Raw genomic sequence first — 27,240 nt, 5'->3', positions numbered from 1 at the left:
TAAAAACTGAATGTCAGATTTTAAAGCAGTGTAACACTTGGAGCTGCCGGTACTCACACTTTGAGCCGTAAATGTTTTCAGAGTGCAGAGAAAAAGGAAAAGGTATTATTAAGTTGACATCATCTCACAGGGAGGCTTTTTGTGCTCCAAGTTAGAGAAGTGTTGTTACTTCTACTTCATAATGTTTTGGCCGTACTGCTGAGTTGATTGATGCCAAGATGTTGACCTAAGGCTGTTGCCAGGGTGCATAGTGTGATGATGAATCACACACTGCAGCAAAAGGGTCAGCCTGCAACCTCTGGCGAGATGGCTTTTATGGCTCATCTGTGGTATGCCCCTGTGCATCACAGCAAAATAGTCCCTGTCCAAAGGGGTCTCTTGTTTTGCACATGTGAAACTCCTTTTGGACAAACTGTGGGCGGAGGAAGTTGGGTTTGAATGTCAAGTATCTTGTGTCTAGGCAAACGCTTCTTGTTGAGCTTGCAAGCCCCATCATCTCTGCTTACTGTAGTCCTTAGCGCACCACCATCTGGCCCACAGCTGAAAACTATTAAGATCCTCTGAAACTTCCTCTTCACTATTCCACCCCAGTTTGGAGGCAAGTAAGTAGCTTTTTATCACGGCTCTGTTGTTGTTTGCATGTTTCTCTCCATACAGCAGGTCTTTTCCCCCTCTCTCCTCTCCTTTTAAAGAGTAGAAGGGAAGAGGTGCCTTTCTTTTATAAAATATGTCAGGATTTTGCATTTGATACACGTCAGATGAAAGTGCTGGGCTGTGAGAGAGCAGGACTGCCTTCCAGATTAGACACCAAAAACACGACGGTTGATTCAGTGGAGGAATCCTGGCACCAAATTCATAAACAGATTGTATTTGCGATGGCTTGCACTTAGGCAGCGAGACTTCAGAGCCGAGGCGAGAGCAAAGTGAGGAAAACAAAGGATCTTTGTTGATTTTTCTTTGCTGGGGCATCGTGTTGGGACCACAGTGCACACTCTGCTCTTATCCCACGTTGAAAGCGCGCTGCCTTTTGAGTGCATATGGTTTGGATTAGTGAGCGGCTGAGGGGGATTTTTAAATGGGACATTAACTTTGCTTTCTTGCTTTCATTTGAAGCATTTTGAAACATTTTGGGGTTTGTTAAACTTTTGCGTTTTTCCGTGCGTTGACTGGGCTTGAAAGAGGAAGACCGCACAGGGTCAGAGTAGGTTGCACTCAGCTCTAGTAAGTTTCTTTCCCAAGCTAAATTCCAAATGTATGAGTCACTGAAGGTGAGTTGTCTGAATCTGGACATGGTTTTTGGAAGGACGAGAATCTAAGTAAGTAGTTGCTGCTTCACTTTTTCCACTAGCCTTGCTCGTAATTCACAAACAAAATTCAGCCTACATAGAATGTACTGTGTAATTAAGTCTTAGCCTGTGTGTGTGTGTGCGTGCGCTCGCTCGCTCGCGTGCGTGTGTGTGTGTTACAGTACAATGTAAAGGCTCTCTGGGCTTTTATTGCCATTTAATTATTGACATATGTGCTCATTTGCTTTTCTTGTTAGTCTTAATACTATAAATTCTTTCTTAATTGACCATTGAAGTGAGTATAGAGTGGACTGTTGTTGAGGAATTCAGAAGAACACGGTGCTTCCTCTGCAGCTGGTAAACATTTAAGAAGACTGACGACATTTGCAGCTCAGTGTTAAGTCTGTGTAGGTGTGTGTGTGTGTGTGTGTGTGTGTGTGTGTGTGTGTGTGTGTGTGTGTGTGTGTGTGTGTGTGTGTGTGTGTGTGTGTGTGTGTGTGAGAGAGATCCGGGTTCTGCCGTCCTCCCGAGAGGGTGCTGTTGAATCGGCAAACAGGAAGCTATTAAAACAGGCGCGACACTTCAGCTGTCAATCAAAATGAGTGATATCACAGTCAAGTGTCAGGCGAACCATTGCACTACGTCCAAGTATGTCACAAACAAACAAAAAGGCTGCCAGGCCTTTTTCCACTGTGGATGCCAGAATGAGGCAATCTTTGTTTTAAGACGTTAAAGCTCTTAGCTGTGACTTTTAGGGAGGTCGTGTAAACCACTCTGCACGATTATGGATTCAGGCCAGTTCCGTCCTTTTTTTTTTTTTTTTTTTGGTCTTTTTAATGGTTCACTTTTGGATCCATGTATCCAGTCTTTCCAATCATTTGTTCTTACAAATTTTCTTGGGCTTCAGTATCCCTTATTGTGCTTTTAAGGAAAAGCAAAGGGTAGAACACAGCTTCCAGTGGGAGCATGTTTTTTGTAATTTTCAAGTCTATTTTATCTTTAATTTTCAGGTGTACTACACCTCCAGAGTCCTGCTTTAGGTTAAAAAGGCTTTTTATGCTCTCGATGGCTCACACCCCCTCATACTTTCTGCTGCTCTCTCCCCAATTTCGAATGGAAAAAAACTAAAACTAAAACAACCCATACTGACGCTATCAAAATACCAGAAACCATTAAAAGGAAGATGAGTCTTTTAAGACAGTTTTATTCTGCAGCAAACACATATCTGTTGCTTCGAAGAGAAAGGTAAGAATGCACTTAAATCTAAATATACAGTCCCAGGTAGCAAAGCAGCGACTGCCAAGGTCTTAATTTGGCAAACCAAATACTGCAAAGAAGTTTGATGCAGAGATCTGGAGAGTTTGCTTTCCCTGTCGCCTTTGGCTAAATGCACATAATAATAGTGTCCTTGCGGTTCACCTGCCTATGTGATGCTTGCAACGGCATCATGTGTGGCTTAAGCAAGAACACGTCGGTCTCTTTCAGCAGTCGATTTTCTCTTCTAGCTGACTGAGGAATGTCAGAGTCTCCACCCTGAAGCTTGTTCCATTTAAAATTTCTACAACCTTTTCCAGGGCCTCTGTCAGAGGGGAAAAAAAGCTCCCCTTACAGCGAGACCCCACTACATTGTGTGTGTTTTCCCCTCAGTGATGTGCCTCACATCATTATGTTCCTCATTATGTGCACTTTAGAGTGTTTCATTTTTCAGTCTGTTAAATGCGAGTTCAGAAATGCGTTGGTTTCTGTCAGTGATGAGTCTTCTTTTCAAAACGATGTTGTGTTTGTTTGTCAGAATCTCTCCCCTCGGTAATAAAGATATGAGACTCAGACACAGCCTCAGTCAGAGCTAATGATCCGTTACCCTCCCATGTTGCGGTGATCGATTCATTTTGTAACGCTTAACTTTTAATCTTATTTCTCAGCCCTATGGAGTATTGGCTGATAATTGTATTCATATTATAACCCATTTTATAAATGTCGTCATTTGTTCACAATTGCCGATGAACATAAACATCGTCAGAGTTTGTTGCAGTGGGAGCTGATGAAGGGAGGTAATGGCAGAGAGGCCAAAGTAACAACCACCTAAACTGAGGTCTTTTTTGGTTACATTTTACCAAGCTAACCAAACTGCTGAATGAAGTCACTGAAGTGGAATTTTCTACAAATGATCACATAAACATTGTGACAAAGTCCCAACTGTTCTGAGGCCAAAGTATATGTTTCATAGCTGCGGGTGTCAGTCCCATGAATCGATATGTGCCTCCATATTAGAGCCTGGCTGCTTTGTGCCAAATCACGGTGCTGCTATTGTCTGTCTCTGGGTTTAGCTCCGCTCACATCCTCTGTGTTTTGAATTGGGTCTAATAAGCAGTGTTTGTGTTTCAGTCTCCTTTGACTGTCTGGGTTCTTTTGGATGATGCTTTTTGAGCTACTAAGTTGCCAAGTTTTGCAATAAATTAATCATACAAAAACAATTCATAAGTCATTTTTCAGAAGAAAATGGTAAACACTGCCTCACAGCTCTAACACACAACTTGCAGCTCACATTCACAGCTGTGAAAATGAAAGCACGCTCTTTCATTTGTAGCAGTTCATGTATCATAACATAATTTTCTTTAAAAAACCCATCTGGTTCTTATTGCGTTCTAAAAATATTTAAAAATATTTCTGTTTAAGAAGTTAATCATTTATTCGTTGAGCTCTGAGGAAATTCCCTCGAATCTTTCAAGTCACATGACGTTTTACAAGAATGGGCTGTTTGGACAGCGGGGTGTTTTCTGTATATCCATAAGTTGATGAATGACATAACTGAGATTTAATACGCTTAATAGACATTTTTATGTGTCACAGCTAACAAGAAAAATGATTAATTTCATTGGCTATTCTAGGATGTTCCTTGTAGAGAGCAAACACCAAACCCTTTTTTTAAAAAATGTGTCAGTTTGGATCATGTTGAAATTTAGCAGCTTGTACAAGATTTGTTGTTTCATCAACCCCAAACTTTTAATAGCTCAGTATTTGCATTGTAAATGTAAGAGAGGGGAAAGTTGTGTTCATTTCCTTTATAGCCCATATAATGTGTTTGTAGAGGCAAAGATTGAAAGAGCTGTTGTGTGCCAGTCCTTGCACATTTCCCACCAGCAAATGTGTAAAGAATTATGATTGTGCGGGTCGCTGACAGCTACCTGGTTCTGGACAGTTTGTCCTTGCAGTCCTCTCCAAAGCTGGGCTCTCATGGGGAACTGATGCAAAAGCTCGGAAGCAGTCAAAGCAGTGTCACATTTGGAGACATTGTGGAGGTGGATGCTTTGCATTCCCAAAAGAAATCACTACTTTTGTTTTTGTGAGGTAGCAATGTCAATGTACTGTACAGTTTGTCTGTTTGGACGCGTTCCCGCATGCATTACTGCAGCTACAGTAGGTTTAAAGAAAGAAGGATGAAATCTGACTTTTATCCATGTTTCACATCATCTCTTACTTTATCCATTATCAGTATTACTCAAATCCTTTTGGTTCTTTGTCTTTCTATAATGTAATAAAAACCTGGAGATGATTAGTAACAGCTAAACAAACAAACGTGTGTATGTGTGCATTTGCTTAGCTGAAAAATTTGCCCTAGTTCTGCTGAAAAGATTTGAACATTAATGCCAGCGCCTGTAAGAGGATCACGGTAAACAATGCAGCGTTTTACCGTGCAGCTTTGTTGCTTCCCTTTGGTACAAATTGCCATTCTTTTACACACAACTTGTACCGTTAAACAGCAAGAACAGTGAGTTCTGTTAAAGACTCCACAGATGAGATGAGAATGACGTGGCTCCATGGTAAACAAATGTAACGCAGAGACACTGAGAGTTAAATTTTTACACTTTCTGACAGCAAATGGTTGCCTCACTCTAAGAGGGTGGGATTATTCTCTCCTTTTCTTTTTTCAAAGAAAACTTTAGACTGTTTGTTTTTTCGACTTTCTGTCTTTTGCTGAATGCTTGTGGTGGAAACCATTTTTAACTCGCGTCTCCCTGCTGCTTTTCCAGGTGGAATATTGGCAGATATTCAGGAGGGACCACAGAGACACACAGTTTCCACTATGAACCGCGCCTTCAACAGGAAAAAAGGTGAGCACACATATCTGCCGCTTGTGTAGCTCATAAACCTGAGCTATGTCTGACATTGAGGATGTTTAACAACAAACAATGTGTACCATCAACTGTGTGAGTGGGCAGGGTATACCTCAAAGCACTGTGCCAGTGGTGTTACACAGTCTTTCCTACCTTTCAGGGCATCTTTGGATTCAGTTCATTTCAGTACACAACCATAATCAACTCACAGAGACTTTAAACACCCTCAGCATAAATAATGCATCATAATGAAACACACGCCCACACTGGTTTTTGTTTCAGAGAGATCTGGGAATCCTTCCTGGTGGTGCATTCAAATGCTGAAGTGAGGTGTTTCCATTCTGTTGTTACATGGCGGTGACACTAGAGAACCCAACAGGAAATACAAATCCTTTGTGAATGTTATAGAAACTTTGAGAGTTAGTTGCATTGAATGGGACAGGAAAAGTATTATGTTAAGCTCAGATTGGAGGACATTGAAAGCATCTGCTACTGTCTGAGGATGCCACAAACAGTGACCAAAATGTGGAACAGGAGAGTGGATAAACAATATCCCGATCAGGACTTCCTATTATCCCAGCTACATCCAGTAGCCACCTAAATTTGGCTGATGCTTCTTAGTTAGCAGATCAGTCAGTAGGTTCTCACACTGGTTTGAAGCAGACTGTGGGTGGGGTAGTGAAGCAAGCTGTGAGGCTGGAAAAATGGCAACACGAGGGATCTCTGAAGCTCTATCATTGGACCACTGAGAAAGCTGGAAAAGACAGACAGACAGCAGCTGTTGTTGAAGCTTTAGAAAAATGTGTATGCTACTCTGAGGAGGATGCTATGTTGCAGAATATATAGTGCATCCCACCTACTTACAGTGGCAGCAAAAGGTGGTTCTACAAAGTACTGACTCAGGGGGCTGAATAATTATGCACACCCCACTTTGCAGTTATTTATTTGTAAAAAATGTTTGGAATCATGTATGATTTTTGTTCCACTTCTCACGTGTGCACCACTTTGTATTGGTCTTTCACGTGGAATTCCAATAAAATTGATTCATGTTTGTAGCTGTAATGTGACAAAATGTGGAAAAGGTCAAGGGGGCCAAATACTCTTGCAAGCCACTATATATCTTGGATATCAGCCCTGCAAACTTAAACAACAAGAGATCCAAGTCCCAGTTACTAAGAGTTAGGAATGTAGATCTATGACGCGGTGATGTCACTTGGGTATTTCTTTATTTCAAGAAAGCTACAGTATCTCTGAAGGGAAAGCTTGGTTTAAACATGCTCAACCACTGGTATGTTCTTTCTTTAAAAGATATTTTTAAAACATATTTTGGCTCTTTGTCTCAGAAACAATGAGAAGAAATTCTTCAGATGCCATGGCAGGAGATAAGAAAGACCAAGCAGCTTTATCTGGACGAAGCCCTCACTGTTATGGTTTTGTTTATCAAGCTTTGGAAGCTTTTGGAATCATTCAGTGAATCATGTGCAGAAATCTTTTTCGGTGAGGCTCAACTGTAGGGCTGCCATGGTAAATTTTTCCTGCGTGCAGTTCATCAGTTTGGCAGCACTATAAAGTCTTCACGCTTGAAAAGCTCCCCGCAAAAAATAAATAAAATAAACAAACTGACTGATGTTAATGTTTATTATTTTCTCTGATGAAATGATTTCATGTTTAAGACGAAAATGATGAACCGTGCAGCTTCAAAACGCTGTTCGACAAATGTTGGCTGCGATAGATCAACAAAAACATCAAATTATTCATTAGCACAAAGCCACAGAGGACAACAAAACAGCAGAATTAGGCAGTCACGACAGCACGTATAGTTCCTGTCTCTGCAGCGTTAGACAGTTATGAGGGTTGTGCAACACTCCCGAGTCTCGAAGTGACCCTTCCCAAATGCAGAGGAGGAGATATTTGGGACTGCCGTTTGCCAAACAGCTTGATGTGTTTACCACCATCTGTCCCGCTCCCTCTGGTGTGAATCATCAGACCTGGAGAAGCCTTGGACAGCGTTGAGGAAAAGTGTCCGGGGCCCAGGTGGTGTGCCGGGCTTTAATGATATTTGGTTTTAATTCACTTCCCCCCCCCTTCACTACTGTTTGCGAAGGTTTTTGCAAGGGCCTCAGCTCACATAAAATTTCCATTTATAATTGCATGGAGCGGAAATGCTGCTACATTTTTATTTAATTCCTGTGGTTTTCAGCATAAACATGCACGTGTGCAGGAATGATGAAAAAAATGAATTAAAGTCATCCGAAGGCACGGTGTGAAGGACTCAAAGCAGACAGGAGAGGGCTGCTGCTAAAAGGAAAATCAGTCACAGAGAAGGCAAACATGCTCACGGGCAGACGGTCAAACTGACCACTTGTTTTTAACTTCTTACAGCTCTAAATGGTTCATCCTTTTACGTGTCTGCCATAACAGCGTGCTAAAGCTTTTTCACTAAACAGAAGGACAGCAGCTTTCTGACCTCCACCATGCACTATTACATCAGAGTAGCAACAGATGCCTGACCCTTAGGCTTCTCTGCAGATTGAATTTCTGCAACACTTGTTACTGTCAGACTTTAGCAGATGGTGCCAAGAGGTTCAAGAATTCACAGTATATGATAAAAGCTTTCCCCTCCCGAAAAGATAAATGCAAAGAGCATGAACCAAAATATTGAAAAAAGTATCTACATCCAGTCATGTGTGTGCACGGTATATTTCACCGCTTGCATTCATGTTCCATGGACCTTGATGCTGCAGACTTCCTTTTGCAAGCCAGACCGAATGTTGATAAACAGCTTTAATGTCACCTCCGGCTTTATCCTTAAAATATCCTTAGACAAAAATGTGAATGAAGGCGTGGAATGAATGTTTGAATTAACCGGTACCTTTTAAGTGATCGAAATAAAAATCCTATAATGAGAATAAGAGGAAGATGTGAGGTTTGTGACTCCTTTGGGAACATGACTTCCTCTGTCTCCTAATAATCTGAGCACAGCTGTGCTTAATACATTTCCATCAATCCTAAATATCAGCGGATGTGCAATATTTCATCTGCAGCCCGGCAGCCTCCTGCATGAGCTGAACAAAAGTTCGCCAGTGATTTCACGTTGGAATGAATTATTCAGTCTTTGCTGAGGTCTTAATGTGACTGAAAGAGGATAATTGCCTCTTGTTGTTGATGACATCGCTCCGTTCAATTATCATCTTTGGATTTTTGTGTCGCCATTTGAATTTATACACAAGAAAGGTTTACATCGTGTTAGCTGTTTTTTCTGTCACTTTTTAATTTGTAGTAGTTGACATCAATAGTCAACACATTATCCAACAGCTTTCTTCTGTTTCTGCACCTGTCCTGTCTGCCTCTGGCTCTTTTGGCTGGCAGCTGGCACCAAAAACTGGTCCACCACACTGATTTATCTTTGTTGTCTCTGTGTAGGCCTGCGTTTTGTGGGCGCAAACACGTCTAGCAGGTATTACCTGCAGGGATCTTGATCATTTTTATCTCCTGTGCTGATTGCTCCATGGTCCTGGACGTGACTCGCACTGAAGAGTTGAACTCTATGAGAAGCACTTAAAAATATTGCTCTTTTAGCTTGTTAGGAACCATGGGTGGCCACCAGGTTGGCTGTGGCTACAATGTAGCTTGCCATCACCAGTGTGTGAATGTGTGTGTGAATGGGTGGATGACTGGATATGTAAAGCGCTTTGGGGTCCTTAGGGACTAGTAAAGCGCTATATAAATACAGGCCATTTTACCTTTTTTTTTTTTTTTTTTTTTACCATCATTGTATCCTACTGAGTTTTTTAAGTGATGGCATGACGTTGAAAATGATGACTGTGTAACTCTTCAATGCTGATTACTTCTAATGCAATCCTGTCTGTAGGCAGCGTTTGCTGTCGGGCATAGGGTTATTTTGGGCAGGCCAGGAAGTCATAGTATTTATGTATTTATTTATTTATTGTCATTGTCAAGAACAATGAAATTGCGTTTGGGGCTTCCATACAACCCAAAAAAAAGAAGAAAATAATAAATACCCCTTAAAACCCAAGTGTACATATTTAACCCAGTGTGACTCCAATGCAATAAGACAATCCTTAGCAATAATGTTCGTAGAAATTCAGACAAAGACCTGAGAAACATGACAAAATACAACAATGCAACCCATTCAATATTATTGTACTGTGAGATATGATATCAGATATGATAGTTATCTATTTAAGAAAGAGGGGGGGGGGCAGGAGGGGGAAGAGAATAAAGATATGATGCACCAATGCAGACCAGTTCATTGCTATTAAGAAGTTGGATATGGTTATTGTCCGTGAGAGGGGGGCAGAGAGTTCAGGAGCCTCACAGCCTGTGGATACAGGCTGTTGGCCAGTCTGGATGTTCTGGCCTGTATAGACCTGTACCTTCTCCCTGAGGGCAGCAGATGGAAAAGGTGGCGCGCAGGGTGATGTTGGTCCCGCAGGATACTGTGCACCCTCCTCAGACAGCGAGTGGGGAAGATATTACTGATCTCTGGCAGACTTGTTCCAATAATTCTGCCAGCTTCTTTCACCACCCGCTGGAGTGCTTGCTGATCGGCCTTGGTGCAGCTGGGGAACCACACTACTCGGCCGCCATCCCAGCAGATCAGCTGATCTTAGTGTTACAGATCTCTGGGCTGGGCTTTCTAAGCTGCATTAGCTCGTTCAGTGTTGCCGTTTCTTGGCACGCTGCTTTGCAGCCCACCTCCACCTCATCTCCACCTTTCATGCCGTGTTCATGGGGAAAACCTTCATGGGTAATCCATGCCATTGCTGTCTGACGCTGCTCTATTTTGGCTGAGACTTGCTGATGTGGCTTTCCAACATTCCAGTTGCCTGTTAGAGGAAAAAGAGTTATTTGATTCCTCAACAAAGCCATACTGCTCTGGTATTTCCATTCCCAGTAATTTATAAAAATATATGATCACCTTGTGATTTCGATGGTCCTGAGTGAAATTCAGATTTTGTTGCACAGACACGTTGATTTCACCTTATGGTCATTTTGATGGATGTGTTTTATGGTGCCATTTAGTTGTTTTGGATCCTGTTGAGCAAAAAAGAAGTAAATAACAAAACAAGTATTAAGAAGTATTTAACTGTAACACTGGGTGGTTAAAGTACCAAACAAAGTACTCCACTCTTACTTACCAAGCTGCACTTACGTTACCTCACGTAGTGCAGCAACAATTCTGATTTGCCAGTATTAAATTCTCATAAATTGTTATTAGGGCAGCGCAGTATGGCCAAAAATATTTATCACGATATATATATATTTGAAAATTTGCGATAATGATATAACTGATGATATAATTGATGTGAGACAAAATACTTTACAACTCCGCAACTTTAGTAGTGCAAAAAAAAAATCAATGTATTTTCACTTAAACAAGCAGCTGTTTTTTATGTGCATTAAAGTTATCTAAAAATTAACAGTGCAAATGCAAATTCCTTACTGACAGTTTAACCAAAAGGCATTTCCAGTGGAAATTGGCCGACATATCCTCAGCATAACCATGTATAATATCCACAAAACTTAAAAAGAGGTTATACACACACAATATGGTATTATGTTGAAGCACAGTATGTATCACTCTGAGTCTCCTGCCTACGATAGCCGTAATGCTCCGACAACCCATCAAGCAGTGCGGCTTCGTAGCTTAGCAAAGTCGTACTAAAACATTTGACAGATTTTCGAGCGCCGTGTACCACATAAAATTGGTTTGGTCAGAAATCCAAGGATTTTAAGAGCGACTTATTTTCCAAAAAACATGGTAATAACGACGGCCCGCTTGCATGCTCTACCATAAATTGTGCTTTGGTGTGTATCTGTCGGACGAAAGCCACACCAGTTCCACACCACTGAAGTTGCACCAATTGATGAACCAATTCTGGTTCATCTGTCATTCAACAATCCGCTTTCGCCCTTCTAATTTTCCGTCGCCGCCATGCCTTTTCTGCCATGTGCGTATGAAAACAAAGGCATGGTGCATGAATGTTTTACCCATGTTCTATTGCGATATTTCATTTCTTATCATTGCCTAACATTATACCGGTATTACCATGAATGGTATGATATGGCCCAGCCCTAATTTTTATTATTTTTAATCAAATAAAAGCAATAGGTTTCTTTAAAAAAAAATGTAAGGCAGTGTGTTTATTCTGTGGTTCTAATGCGGAACATGTTCTTACCCTGTCATCAAATATTGTTGCTTTGTCCAATCCTGCTGGCAAAAGGTGTCCTGATGGACTGGCCAAGAGATAAGTGGTGCTTTTTAAAAAAGAGACATACTGCTTTTGGGAGCTAGAACGATTGGTGGTGCAGTTACATCATTTAAGAAAATATCATTGGTTTTTCTGGGTTAAAACGTCCCCTAGACATGAACCCTGCACAATACAAAATGACATTTAGCCACTGTGTTTAAATGTGACAGAGTACTTAAAGCAGTAATACGTGCTAAGTTTTTCTGTAATCCGATGCTTCATGACACCAAAATCAAGGGACACTTTGTGCCTGAGAAGCATTTTTTACCAGAAAGAGTGTTTTGCTAAAAAGTAGTAGTGTAGCTAAGCTCATTAGATCCAACCTAATGAGCATTACAATCTGTATGTTTGAAATAATTTTACAATGCTACTTTGAAAGATGACTCCTAACTAATCTAATATTTCTGTATTAAATATATAAAAAAAAAAAAGAAATTCTGTGTAAATGGTGAAGTAACACAAGCTTGAAAACCGTTGTTGGACTCGGAGCGTTGGACAGTGCACCGATTTGCTGCACTGTCCTGTGACAGCGCGGACCACTTTCAACTTCACTTGATATCTCTGCAACACAACACACAGGCATCACAACACGGGGGAAAAGCTATGGTCTCTGTTGAAAGGTTTAGTTCATTTTAGAAGGTTTTGAACATTTTAAAATGAGGGCTTTGAAATGCTTTACACAAAAGTACCTTTAACAAAATTTCTGCAGAAGCTCAGCTGGTTAATGAAGGTTCTCAATCATTCCAACTGCAATACGACTTTTATTGCAATATCTACATGGCTACAGATAGTTGCTGAATCCTCTAACATATAATAAACTAAAGTTAATGAGAAGAGGATTGTGCATGCGTTCTATTTGTTCTTATTGTTGCTATAAAAATGGTCAGATGTTTCCTTATCCACCATTATGATTATATTTAACTGAAAGCACCCACATAGAAAATTAGATATGGATGGATGGGCTTTTTAATTTTGCTGTGGCCATCACAGCTGAATGGCTGGACTAAATAATTACCAGTCCAAGTGATGTTCATTCCTGAAATGATCCCTCTAACTATTACACAAGCCATCATTATTGGTTTGCGATATGATCGGAGCACAAATAAGTAGTAACCGTTTAATTCATGCATGTCTGATTACCTTGTCCTGAGAGAACACTGCAGTGTGAGAGGAGAGGCTGTATTGTCCTTGCCTTAACATCTGCTCTGTCAGTGTTATTTTGTAAAGCCGCACGGCCATTTGCATGATCCTTAAGCGTTTCCTTTTTTGGCCTTAAAATCTGCATTAGCTCTGAATGAGCCTGGGCTTTCTTCCTACAGTCAATATTTGCAGTTTTCTCTTCATTTTAAATTCAGTTCCCATAGTTTTTTGGCAGAATGGAGGAGTCGTATTACAATAATTTACAGGAGCTTGACACAAAATCATAAGCATTTGTAGAACATAATTAACTTCAGTACAGTAGCTCTGCAATAATGAAACCACAGTGAACCTTGTAATGTTCAGTTTGTACTTGCAGAGAGCTTTCATTTCTGAGGCACTGTATTGCAGTGTTGTTGGTACTGACTTGAATTAAATTGCAGGGCAGTTGTGACATTTTTGTCCATTTCCCCAAATGTACTGTATATGATGAAGGCGAAACCTCAAGAGATTTCTTCTCAGAAGAATTACTGTCCCCATGTGATTGCAACAGTTTTACTTCATTTATGTAGCTCACCACATTCTAAACTGTACTTCTTTTTGAGAAGTACAGTTTAAACTCTCCAAGTCTTTATCTCAGCGTAACACTCTCCCACAAGTCTGCAGTAGAATTGTGGTTTAGGTCTGCTTGGAGCCCATTTGAAGTTGTCTTCTGCTTGATGGAGAACTGTGCATAGCCAGCACATTCATTGTGTGTCATTGATTGAGCACTGCAGTGAATTAGTCTATTGCCTGCACTCGTCTTGTGGCCGTATTAAAAAAAAAAAAAAAAAGTGCACTTACAGCATGGCACTCAAGCTCGACAAGGCAAGGACAAGGAATATTAGGCAGTTTCTCTGTGACCAGAGTACTTCATGCAATTTTTGACTTAAGCATTTCATTATTTTTCTAATTAGCTTTAGTAGTAACAGACATCCATCCATCCACCCATCAACCCGTTTTTTTTAAACCCCTTATCCAATTCAAGGTCTAGCTGACGTCGGCGTCTTTCCCGGTTTAGTACAGTCATTGTATTATATTATTAATAGGAGGAATTTATTTTTATGTTCTATGCTGTAATGCCAATATTTGCAAAGTTCTACACAGAAAAACAAGAGACAAAGCCTGGATTTAATTTAATGACACACTATTTAAATCACTTGATACATAAATACAACATTAAAGATCTTAAAAATAGATCTAGGAACTGAACAGCAAATTGCAAAATACAATTTCTGTGCTTTTCAAATTTGCTTTTTTTTTTTCACTAAGTACACATCTATTAATGTATTTATTTCTGTATTACTTAATAAAGAAAAAAATAAAATAAAATACAGAAGCAAACAAGATTGCATGAAATGAATAATGCCCAAATGCAAAGAGAACATAAGAAGTAAATGCAAAACCTAAAATTTAAGAACAATTGAAGGAATAGTGAACGCATTATCTGGCCATTTTAATCCACAGGTACTTGTATTGTATCTGGTGCATTTTTATTTGCAACATATCCATGGATTTCAGTCAGTGTAGTTTAAAGTTGATAAAGTAAATGCAGTATTTTTTTTCTTCACACTGTTGACATGAAGAACTTTTTAAAAGTAGAGCTTGAGATGAAGAAACTGTGAGAAATCGTAAAATACAACTATTTGCTTGTGGATAAGAGATTTTTTTGATAATGGTGTATTAGATGAAACTGCTGGACAACAAGGGTGTTGGTCTCGTTTCCTTCCAGTGCACCACATTAAAATGTTTATCAGGCAATCTCGTGTTCGGTTGTTTTTCTTTTGTTTTCTTTGTTCTTTTCTTCATCATTATTAGTGAAACCTGCAGTGGAGGACCATCACTTCTCCAAAGCTGCTTCTTTGTATTATTTCAGTGTGAAATTTTACTTTTAGCCAGAAGCAAACGTTGTTTATTTCTTTTGTTTTTACTCTAGTCCAACGATTAAACCATTTATATCTGTCTACTCTGTGTAATTAGAGCAGGCATTCATGGGCGGTATTTCTGCTGCAAGTTCACCAGCTTGCCGATTGATTTTCAACAAGAGGCAGTTTTCGAAAATAAAGCAGTATTCTGGAACAATAGTGGATCACTTTTGGGTGAAGTTGTTTACAGTAATTCATTATACTTAGAACTTAAAGCTTCTTTCTTTTTTCTCCTTTTCAACCAGCATGCTTACTTGTGCGATACAATGCCACATTGGATTTTAAATCCAACCATCAAGATGTGATGCAGTCTACATTTTTGTTATTTCAAGCTTTACTTCAAAAGGTTTCACTTCAGTTTTGTCGTAACTGAATAGTATGATCTGGACTTGGTCATTGAAGAATATGCCATTTCTTCTCTTGGATTGTACTTTGCTTTCGGTCATTATCCATTCTTATTGTGAAGTACCATCTAATCAGTTATGCAGCATTTGTGTGAATGTGAGCAGAGAGTGTAGCTGAATTCATCCTGTCGCCGCTGAACACCAGATTCTCACCAGGTTTCACTGGCAGTCATACATGCCCATCCTGTAATATTGCCTCTGCCATGTTTGACAAATAATGTGGTATGTTTCAAATCAGTGTTTGAAGTCGAGACTCCTGTAGAGCTTTTCTGCTAAAGTCGAGTCTAATCTGGCCTTCCTGTTCTTGAGTGTAACCAGTGGTGTTTGCACCTTGTTGTAAACCTTTATATTTCCTTCCATAAAGACATCTCACCATGCACTTTACATATTTTCTGTGGTCCTTCGAGCCGGTTCATTCCTTGTTTTTAAGAATGAAGGAAACTGTTTGGTCAATCCTGAGTTTTTTTGCTGTCTCTCTGATATGTTAATTTAGTTTTTTTCAGCCTATGCATGAATAGACTGACACCTATTTGTACCTCCTCTTGAGATTTCCAATCAACGGCCACCAATTTCAACATTTTGAAATCAACTATAGACTTTTTTTTTTCCCCCTCAACTTGTCAGTTGAAACATGCATCACCTGGCCACAAAGTTGCTTTGCAATCAATTGGCCAGTTAACTTTGAGCCTCTGAAAATGGGACAGTATGTATAATAATGTCTATTATCCCTAAACAGTTAATGCAGTACCTTTTATTAAACCTGTTGAATTAAAATTGAAGGTCTGCACTTCATTCAGATTTTAATAGTTTCATGTAAAAGCCACTGGGGTTGTGTACAGCAGCAGAATTTCAAGGACCTATTACGGACATGGCCCTAACTGTCCATATGTATTTATAAAATAAATCCCCAGGCTCATATTCTCAGGAATAAGTATAAAATAGGCATTGTTTTTGAAGGAGATCATTCTATGATGCGAAAGATATGTGAAGACAGCTCTTGTTAATAATGGTTGGAGCTGCAGTGTAACATGCATGAAGGACTTGTGACCTTTATGCAACAAAACCTGTCGCTCCAAAGTACATTACACTGTGAGACAGAGGAGCAGCGACACTTTTCCGGCTGTCAGCCCTTAAATTTTCCCTCATCTCCACCCAACACTTGACAGTTCATCCACACAAAGTTGACCTTCAGATTCCCCGACTGTTCCTCACGCCCCAACAGTTATTTCAACTGTACACATCACTGTGGCCAGTTTTTGTCATGCTCACATAGCTGCCATTTTTAAACAGCAAAGAGAGACAAAAAGCATCACAAAGAGCAGTGTGTGCTGACACCTTAAAATAATGCCAGCCTACCCGCCATGTGGCTGTGTCAGCCCGCACAGCATCTCTTCCATCCTTTCTCTTGACTCCTTCTTGCAATTTAGAGTTTGCTGTAAAAGTAGGGAGGAGGCGCCTCATTCCTATGTCAGTTTTCATTCAAGCTTCCCACTAGGAAATTGATTGTGCTTTAGAGGAGGCCATTGCAAGGTGTAAGCAGGTTTAATCTCATTGCACAGCTGTTAAGTAAACCTGGAAGGAATACAGTTTAAGTAGAGAAAAGTTCACAGTGCAGTGCTGGAGACTGTAAACAAACCACCACACTGATGTGTTAGTGTTGTTTAGCTGTAAGGCTGTGGGCATGTTTGCCATCAAAATGAATTGCAGAGGCATAAAATCAACTTTTTTAGTCTAAATTCTTAAGATCCTGTATTTCAGTTACATGTACAGGACTGTGAAAAGTTTCAAGCCACCCATCACTTCTTTAACTTTTGCATGGAAATGGGATATATGTGCGGCAGTACAGCATAAGGTAAGAACAGAATGAGACGGTGTGAAACCTCAAAAAATGACAGGAAATTTTGGCTCCTCTGAAGCAAAACAGGAGGACACAAGAAGCAGTCAGATTGTGCAAATCTTGTTCTTTGTCCAGTATTTACTTCTTTTCTGTATATATTGTATTTTTTTCAAACATACTAGTAGTGCAGCAAAAAATAACTGCAAAATGCAGTAATAAAAGTAATTTATTTGGCGTAAATTGGAGCTATTAGTTTAAATTATTTTAGTATTTCTTTTTTTTTTATCTATGTGGATTACATTACATTTGTAGCATTCATTGTTTTTAATTTTTCTTTTCATTTTTTTTAAAATAAAATTAGTTCTTTGTAAATACCAGGACATTAATAACTTGAGCTTGATATATAATAATATACTACAGTATATTTCTAACTAACAAGCTCATTCTCTTTCTCTTGACAACTGAAGAAAGAAAACATTTTGGGGTCAACTTGAATGTGAAAGTGAGGTCAGAGGTCAAATGTAACATGATATTTGGATGCCCATACACCAGTATCATTTCCTTAATACAAACATAGACAGACTAATTTTAATCACTGTTTTGAAGATAAAAGCCATTTATGACAATTTGACCTCATTTGACCTCATTTGACCTTGATGAAGAGGTCAAAGGTCCAAGGTAATGTGATATTTCAAATCCCCATATATCACTTACTACATGCAGATGAGATTTCAATACAGGCACTGGCAGTAAGAAACAGTTTTAAATTGTGCTATATGGCATTAATATCACTTTGACCTGTAGATGTGTCTGTTGACACTGAAGGAGAGGTCAGAGGTCAGATATGACGGGATATTATAAATCCTTATACAACACTTTCTATATATGTTGACAATAAGCACCACACTTATAGTTACGGTCTAGTGCTAAGGTTTTTTTGTCAACTTTTGACCAATATATCATTAAGGTGACCTTGAAGAACTCAGTGGATGGAAGCCTAATTTTAATGGATGTTAATATAACCCCACTCTGCACACCTAGCAGATATTTTAGAATTATTAAAAACTTTTTGAACTATCGTGTTAACAGACAGAATGACTGAATGACATGCAAACCCTACAAAAAGATAACCTCCTTGGTACCGATAATGATGGGTAGCTCAAGACTTCTGCACAGTATTGTGTTTTCTATTCATTTGGATAGAAAACACAGTACGGGCGCTTATTTTAAAATAAACAATTTAATAAACTTAATGTGATTCATATTTCCCCATCAAAAATTACTCAAACAAGTCAACACAGTTTGCCTTACAGCTGTAAAAATAGTCAGTCGTGTTAACCCAGATTATTTTAAATGTATTGCATCCATTTAGTTTGAGTTTTAACAGCATATGGTCAAATATTACGCATTCACAATAGTTTGTATTTGTTTTTGGCAGGTAAATATCCATCACATTAAATCTGTGAATTTAAACAATTGCTAAATAAATTATTATAATTAAAACGTATAATCTCAAAAAATCTTCCAAACATTTCGTCATTACATATTACATACTCTTTTGCCAAAGTTTCTTTGAGAATAATATTGTAGGTTAGCAACCCTAAGCAGTCACAATTAAACAAATGCGGTGTACCACATTAACACTAATTAGAACAGACTTTAAATTCATCAAGCCACTTAGCCAGCACATGAATGTAAACAAAGTAATTAGCGTACCTGTGCAGAGGACGCAGTAAAGTTGACATCACATCGTTTGCACCTTGCAAAGTCTTGATTAACGCAATCAACCTACAGGAGCCAAGTGGCCCCAAGGTCACAGTCATGCATCTTTTGTCCCAAGATTCATTAACGAGGCGATAAGCCGTTTATGAATGTGGAAATGAAAAGCGAAAAGAATCCTTAATCAGTGGGTGATTAAGAAATGCTGAAAATGGCATAGTGGGTGCTTTGGATTGTGTCATCAGTGACCTGTAATGATCTCTGAACCACCGCTCACTTTGTGTTGGTGTAAATCTTCAAAGACTGTCTCCAGGGCAAATTGTAAATCACTAACTATAGGCACTGTGGGATGATTTGCCCAACAAACAAATACACCGGTGCTAAAACTCAAGTGATTAAACACAGATTATCTTTTGATTGGCATTGGAGTAGTGTTTCAGCTGAGAGAGATGGTGTTTTAAAGTTCTAATTTAGTTTAACCAATGCTAGCAAAAGATATTACTTTATGCAATCCTTTATCTGATGGACCCATTTGAAAATAAATGGTTCCATTTGTGTGTAGTTTCACATTTGATTAGCTCTGCAAATAGAGAACGAAGACAATACTGAACAAATTAGCAGACCACCCTATTGGTCACTTTTCATCAAAGCACCACAGACAAAATACTCCATGCTCTATGTAAACAAATATTATTTATTTAAGGATTTACTGATGTTTCAAAAGCTGCCACATGTCTAAAAAACGGTTAAAATTATGTTATGGTAAATGCAGGATTATTAAATTAGATGCTTTAAGGAGTATGGAAGGCAAATTTATTTATTTTGTGTGAATTTCACAGTTTATTTCCAGGCTATGTAAACCCATAGGTGTTTGATAGAATATGCAATCAGCCAGCGCATACAGCTTGTCAGGCCTCAGCTTAAATATTTTGACGGTCACCGGGTTGCTGTGTTTAAACTGGGTATCACAGTGAAGAGTGGATCTTACTGAGAAACCAAACACTGCATGCAGTGGCATGTGGACCCCAAATTATACCAAATTTTATTGTCTTTCTAACTCTAATTTGGTCTCTGATGTACAAAATGAGCTATCAGGAATTGAAGCAATCAAACAAACAGGTAACCACCTACAACTGAAGAGAGACGCCCTTGTACTGATTGTAACTAATGTGGCTAAACACCACACAAGTTACGAGTTCACCTAGCTAACAACATTCGCAAATGATGAGACCAGAGATGTAATCTACTACCACACTCTGACATGTACCCAAACCACCAAACTTAATAAACTAAAAACACAAATAAGTGTTTGAACAGAGGGCAGCCAAGCTACCCAGTTTGCTCAGTTTGCTTAACATGAGTAGCAAGTAAACTCAGACATGTAGCGTAAGTAAAATGCTGGTGCTGCACCAAAAACCTCCTTGTGATCTCTGTGGATACAAGCAGACTTCTGTGGTCGCCTGTTGTTTGTATGAAAGCAACAGTTTACTTGTCTGTAAACTGTTGCTATTTTGACTTCTGAGCTGTATTTAAATAAATGTGTAACAGACACTGCTTGCCTTCAAAGTAAAAACTCTGCCTTACCAACACTTAAAAAAAAAAAAAAATCAGCTTTTACTTTGAAGTTCTTCATTTCTAGTTTTCGTCGCACTTTTTAAAGTTTAATTGCTACTTCACTTTTAGTTTGCTTGCTTCTGGAGACAAGTAACCTCCAAAAACATCTTACTGGCTGTCCACATTTGGAATACATACTTTTTCCTAGCGACGACTCAGGTGACAGCAACACAAAGAATCTGACTGGTTTTCTATATAGTCTGCTTGGATAACTGTAGCTAACTGGTAAAATGCACTCTCACTGTGTCTGCTCCGTTAGGTCCTCCACTCCTTACCTTCTCTATCTTGTTTTTTGATATTTTGAAGTGGAGTAACAGGGCACGCATACTTATGTGATATGGAAACATTGTCCACTTGCAAAGATGCATCTCCCCTCTAATTTGCTCCACCTAGAGCACATCGGGCTCAGTTTCCTTCCATGCGTTTGCATTTTTATTGAATACAGTGCACGGCCTCTGAAATTTGCTGCGTTCAGTCAAAGCACACACAGTTTGAGAAGCGGGATTTAGACCAGTAAGTCACAGGTCCAATTACCTTTCATGTTGGATAACTTGAGGTGTGAAATTAAAATCAGCATTTTCCCTTGCCTAGCTTTCATTGGTATGCCCCTAAAAGGGTGCTCCAGTGATGCTGCTAGACCCTCACATGTGTGGCGGTGAACTGTACTTGTGATGTGAAGCTTCCAGGTGTGAATATATGGGAAAGAAGCACTGCGTCTCGCAGAATGAGCCAATTTTCTCCATTTTTCCTCTTTAAAAGGTTCAGCTAATTTCTTCTACTCACTGCCTCACATTTAACCACTGAATGCATGTGGCTAATTGTACCTGTACTGTATTAACTTGGGTGATTAAGTCTGTCATACTGAGTCAGCTGTCTGTATCATTTCAGATAAATCATGGATGCACACCCCAGAAGCTTTGGCCAAGCATTACATAGCCTACAATGCCAAGGTAGGTATCTCTCTTTGCCTGCTACATTTTAATGAACTCTGTCAGAGCAGGGCGACTGCAAAATAATGAAACAGCGAAGAACTGCGACACTTTTATTGCAAGTTGAAAAAGAAGTCTGTTCTTTTGTGGCTCCCACCTTTGTCTGTGTTTATTCCCTCCAGTCATGCCTGTTAAATCTCTCTGTCTGTGTGTCCCACAATGCAGTTCCCCTGATAAGCACCAGGCCTTTCATTGCACTCTCTGGTATTGTCCAGCAAATGAGCTTCACTGCCCATAGATGCATTGTTTTAGGTTGAGGCTGCATAAAAATTCCTGACAGAGACGGCTGATAAACCTCAGCCCCTCTCCTCAATGTAACAATAATTTGGATTTTTAATGGTGTTTAAATTAATTCCCTGCCCACACACCTCAAGTACTGTCAAAAAATTGATACCGTTGTATTCGTCTCTCATAGCAGCTGTTGTCTCTTGGTGCTGTGATGCGGGGAAGGAAATCTTCCTCATCAAAGTTTAATTTGAAGGAGACTCTGTCTTTTAGCCTTCTTGATTTGTTTATTTTTAATGAGTGTGTGAACAGAGGGGGATTTAAGTAAAGTGGCACATGCACACGTCAAAATAGGTAAGAACTTTGGATCTGATGCAGGACTAACTTGTAATGAAATGGCTCTCAGGCTTGCCTGGAATCAGGATCTGCTATAAAACACTGGGGAAAAAAAGGTGTTTTTCAAATATCCAGCAAACACCCCTGGAAGGAGGGACTGTGTCCCTTGGGGAGGACTCCCCTGTCAAGCTGGTTTTCTGCTTCATTTCGACAGAGTTTTCCTCCTATGAGGCACAAAATCTGTCGGCCTACATTCTTGTGCTTCACAAATGCGATGCTGGAACGGAGGTGGAGCTCCAAGACTGCCTCCAAAATATCCCTGCAAACTGCTGAAGCTCCCTTCCTGCATGCAGCAAAGAAGCAAAGGAAGCCGGCAGAAGGCACATCTCTAAAATCAAAGCACATTGTCAGTTCCTATACTCGCTGTATTGCTTTGAGTGATGAGATCCCCGTCTGGTTAAATTTGCTGAGATCTGAGTAAAGGACTCATCAGTGAAGGAATTGGGGGGGGGGGTGCTGGGAATGTGCTTGGCATGATCTCCCAGGTTTCAAGCACTCAGTACTGTAAAAATAAGCTCAGTTAGCAGTTCACTGAACAATGTGCCAGATAGTTAGAGCAGAGAGAGAGAGCTCTCTTTTAGCCTCAAGAAAATGAACCCTTTTTCTTTATTTTCAAACGTTGACAAAGACGTAAAATCTTTGATAACTTCAATCATTTCGATTTGACGGCACTTCAAAACTTTCATGAACTGAACCTGAGATCAAATCCTAACTGTGATATAACAAGAAAATACTAGAATTTGACTCAATAAAATCTGAATTTCTTGGAGGAACTACACCACACAGTAGACAAAAATAACTATAAATGTTTTGAAACGGCATCAAAAACATGATCTAATATCTTATATTGTTAAATGCGACCTAGCAGACAGCGACAAACTGCAGCTCCTTTTCAGAACACCTGCCAATCAAAGTAGCCACTCCCCTAAACTTTATCTCTGGCAACAATACATCACCCACCATGATGCCCCTGGTGTAAATGTAGGCTGAAAAATAACTTTAGTATTGCGTGCAGGTGATAATAAGCTAATTGGAACTAAAACTGGTGACTGATGGCTGATTCAAGCGTGTTCATCTGTTTTACGGTTTAAGATCCTTCGGGTAAAGACTGAATTGGGAATACACAGAAGATGGACTTCATGTTTTTTGTTCACTGAAATCGCAATTAAGTGATCGTTCCTTTGGTAAAACAAGCAAATTAAAAGAAGCTGGAAAGAGATTTGAAAGTTATTTCCATCTGTGCTAGAAAAATGACTGAAATGATTCATTTATTATCAAAGTGGATTGTCGCTGATGAGTTTTCTTCTTTTGTAATTTACTAAACGTATTCCTAAGAGGAATAAAATATCTATATCAAATTACTTTAATTGATCATGTTTGAGTTCAATTTTAAGAACAATTGTAGAACAGGTAACACAGGAAGTCTCCCTCGCTGATATTTGCAGCAGTATCTTTACATCCACACCAATCACAACAGATCTGCAGTTTTATATTCATGCTAAATCGTTATGCTGTCATCAGTAAATCACAGCAGCAACTTCCCAGCTAAGAACCAAGTCCACTGTTTTTAAAATGTATTACCTTTAACTTCTTACGCAGTGACGACTGCTGAGACTGAAGTGAGCTTTGATTTCGGTGGTCTGCCAGTTCTTTGATCCGATCGGACAGTTATACAAATTCTAACGGTGCTTTTTATGAGCAGCTTCAGTGTGATTGACCTGTGGGCTCAAAGAGGAAAGAGGATGTTGAGAGGTGAGCTGCTAGATTTGCCATGTCTTTCATCAGTAATCATGTCACATTCACAAGTCACTTAAATTATGCACAACACAGATCCTGCCCTTTCTGAAGGTGTATAAGAAAAAAAAAAAAATCTGAGAACTTTCAGCTTGGAGGAGTGAACACCGGATGGATGGTGAGTTGGAACTGAGCTCTATGTTGTGTCATCTGAGTGAACACTTGAGACCTGCCACAAGGCTGACACGTGTGTGTCTGCAGTTGAAAATGTGAGTTCTTTCTGCGGGCAACGAGAGGTAGGGCCGGTTCGTTTTCAGCTGCGTGCACCAGTTGATGGATGAGCCTCCGAGCTCTGTTTGCCTTGTGAGACCTCCCCAGTCGCAGCCCAGAATGCACTGGTCAGGAACAAGTGTTACTCCACTCTATTCTGGGCATCTGTCAGCAGCACTCCCAGAGATGAGCATAAGTGTGGAGAGTACATTTGTCACACCGATGCAGAATGCTGACACTTTGCTCTGAAGCCTCAATCTGTCTTCTGGCTCTATTGATAACTTGCAGTCTGGTGTTAGTTCACCTGTCTTACTGCATTTAGAAAGACGTCAGAGGCTCTCAGCCACCAAAGAGTTACACAGACACGTTTTGGATGGAGAAGCTATATTAATTGATTTGATTTTTGACGGAAGGGTTCTTTTATAGTGCTGTCAGACATGTGCAAGATTAAAAAAAATACAAATAAATTCTGTATTTCACCTCTTGTTATTACAGCCACGGCAGCTGGCAGTGCGCACTCCAAATTTTTATGGGTATTAGCACAGCCAAGTCATTGCCTGCATCACAAAGATTTTAATGTGTCACAGAGACAGTCAAACTGCCGGAGCTGCTTTCAGCTTCCAATGGGAGACATTGTTATTTTGTTTGTGCCAGCCTTGAAGGCTCTGACACCAGTGTTTTTGAAGTCTGATATTGGAACAGGCTCCACACATTAAGCTCAGGAAGCAGCGAAGCAACCTGTGTGACTGCAACAATTACAACTGTTGCTGCCAGATGGGGCGCACGATGTTCAGGCTCAAAGGTTAACGGCTCCATCTGTTGGTGAACAGCAGAAGTGCTGCTCGTGTGCGTCTGTGTGTGTTGGTGTGTGTTCATCCAATCCTCATGTGTAAAAGACACTTTTATAACTTTTTGCAATACAGGAAATGCAAGATGATGAAGAAGAATATATACTAATGCCTTCAGGATGTGAAAGGTCATCTACATTTATTTGAAGTCAGAGTGACAAATTGGAGATTTTAGTGACTTAAACGTGAAGCTCCACAGATTTTAAACTCTGAGAAAGCCTCTTTCCTACAGTTTGATAAAAGATCCAACTCATCCTTTATGGATTCATTTGTTTACCTAGTTTTTGGCCAATGTCCGTAGGCCAGAATACCAAAGTACACTGTAGCATTTCCTTTAGGAGCACAGAATATGATGCACTGGTGCCAGATATTGGTATTTTTATTAAAACATGTCGGTGCTTTAAACCCTGACTACGTTGACCTATCACAGACTCACTGTGACAGACCTACCATGAAGAAGAAAATAACAGGATGAATTTGAGCACAGTGAATGAAGCAAATCAGAGAGGTCATAAATTGATTTGACACATTATTAAATATTATTAATACACACACTGACACCTCACCTGCTTTTTGAATTTTAGAAGTATTCTTCATCATCTTCTTTGTATTGGGCTATGTAATTAAATACTTGTTTACACCTTTTGTTTTACTGTGTGCGTCTTTTTGTTCTCTTTTCAGTTCCTTGGAAACACAGAGGTTGAAGCTCCGAAAGGCACAGAAGTTGTAAAGGATGCAGTCAGAAAGCTCAAGGTAAAGCTAGTCTCCAGATAGCTGTAGCCTAAAGGACAGCAGAGCATTCTTGAGTGACCAGATTGGACAAGGGGCTCAGAGCAGGGGAGGTGGGAGTGAGTGGCAAGTGCCCCCCTCCCTCATCTGCCAGCACCAAGGTGCCCTTGGAGTTTTTCAGCTCCTAAGCTGTGTAGAACTGCTGGATAAGCACATTAGTTCGTTCAGCCCCCCTTTCTCAGCGTAGATGTAAAGTTTAGTTACAGGAAATACTCATCAGGAATAAAAGCTGCTGTTTCAGGTTCTAGCCTGAAATAAATCATTAAATCACCATAGCTGTAATAGTAAAAGACTCCCTGCCCTGCATTAAAGGGCAAGGCATGCACAATTATACCAGATCCAGGCTGTATGATACTGGCCCAATAGCGGCCCAGTACAGACAATGCAGGGCGTGGCGTTAGGAATGAAAATGTCCATCATGGACAGCAGTTGATTGCTTTATCTTGGGTGTTTTTTCATAATGGACTTGGTCTGAAAGCATTATGGTTTTGTGACGTCTGTGATGTTGACCAGTATGAGCACAGCACAGCTGTGTGCAGCTGTAAACATGACAAAGCGTAACAGGAATGATATCGGTACTTTGCAAGGCTGAAAGCCAGCTTTTTTTCCTTACATGGCCGATGAGGAAGGAACCTGTAGTATGTCATAGGTATTAGTCAGAAAGAGTAAGATTTCATGACTGTGTGAAATCCTAATCCAACAGAGTGACTGTCATCACAGAGAAACCGATCATGCAGTCTGAGGCTGGCATTAGAATTCTTCTGAACACAGAGAAGCTTTTAAGAGGCAGACTTTCCCCTCAGGAGTTTTGGAGGCCAGACAGAGTAATTAACATGAATTTGTAAGGTGGTCAGAAGTGCAGTGTTAACTGTCTACTGCTTAAAAGCCTACCAGGAGTAACCCTTGAAGATATTTTCTGAACTGAGCAGATGCTGTCATATTTTAGGCCGGCGTATCAAACAAAACGATCGGGTGTGGACCAGAAATTAGTGAGGGTGGTCTCTGTCGATGAAGCTACCCTTGGGAAAAACAGGAAACTATGCTAATGGTCATCAAGCCACATCTTTACTGATAAATCCTGACATGTGAAAAGTCATCGTTAGGGGTACAGTTGTCTTTATTGGGGAACGAATTAAACGAGTTGAAGATCTGGTACCACTATATCTTTTTGGCACTGGTGCTATGCAGGTGATTCCAAATCAAAACCAAAACAATGAGCTGAAAGACACTAAAATAGATGGAGAAGCGTGGAGGAACTGAGGGAATAAATTTGTTTTTGTTGGTTTTCTTTTAAGAGCTTTCTCATTAAGCATTCATGTTACATCTGTGCCTAAGACACATAAATTAGCCTTGCTTTGGAAAACAAAACAAACTTATTTATTGAGGACTCACTTTAAGCTGAAGTGTTTAACTTTTGTAAAAATGTTAAGTTCTATTATATTTGACCCTGTCAGAGCCCATATTTGTTTTCTTTAATTAAGGTAGAAGTGGTCAAAGTCATAGAGGTAGTATAAGTTGCTAAACAACCGTTTAAGAAAGTGCTCGATGAGTCACTTTGACAAACAGCCTCATTTGTAATTTAGGGCTTCCTTTGTGTTTAGTACACAAAGTTTCATTAAACCTGCCCACAAAATTGCA

General features: G+C 39.8%; 1 protein-coding gene across 9 annotated transcripts in view; it reads left to right on the top strand.

The window, feature by feature from the left end:
* The window catches only part of gulp1a (GULP PTB domain containing engulfment adaptor 1a), a 92,802-nt gene that overhangs the window by 55,673 nt on the left and 9,889 nt on the right, over positions 1–27,240 (top strand). For 5 of the 9 annotated variants that reach the window (XM_080290533.1, XM_080290532.1, XM_080290540.1 and 2 more), the window contains 3 exons: positions 5,318–5,398; positions 21,240–21,301; positions 25,495–25,566. In XM_080290533.1, the coding sequence (XP_080146659.1) occupies positions 5,371–5,398; positions 21,240–21,301; positions 25,495–25,566 (162 nt within the window). In that variant the 5' untranslated portion in view covers positions 5,318–5,370. Of the gene's footprint in view, positions 1–436; positions 603–802; positions 924–973; positions 1,317–5,317; positions 5,399–21,239; positions 21,302–25,494; positions 25,567–27,240 lie in introns of those variants that run through there. The other 4 variants (XM_080290538.1, XM_080290535.1, XM_080290539.1 and 1 more) reach the window with 4 other exon arrangements.

Source organism: Astatotilapia calliptera, chromosome 16 (assembly GCF_964374335.1).
Source record: "Astatotilapia calliptera chromosome 16, fAstCal68.1, whole genome shotgun sequence".
Lineage (NCBI taxonomy): Eukaryota > Metazoa > Chordata > Actinopteri > Cichliformes > Cichlidae > Astatotilapia > Astatotilapia calliptera.
The sequence above is the reverse complement of the archived record's forward strand: the minus strand, read 5'-3'. Positions and strand labels throughout refer to the sequence as shown.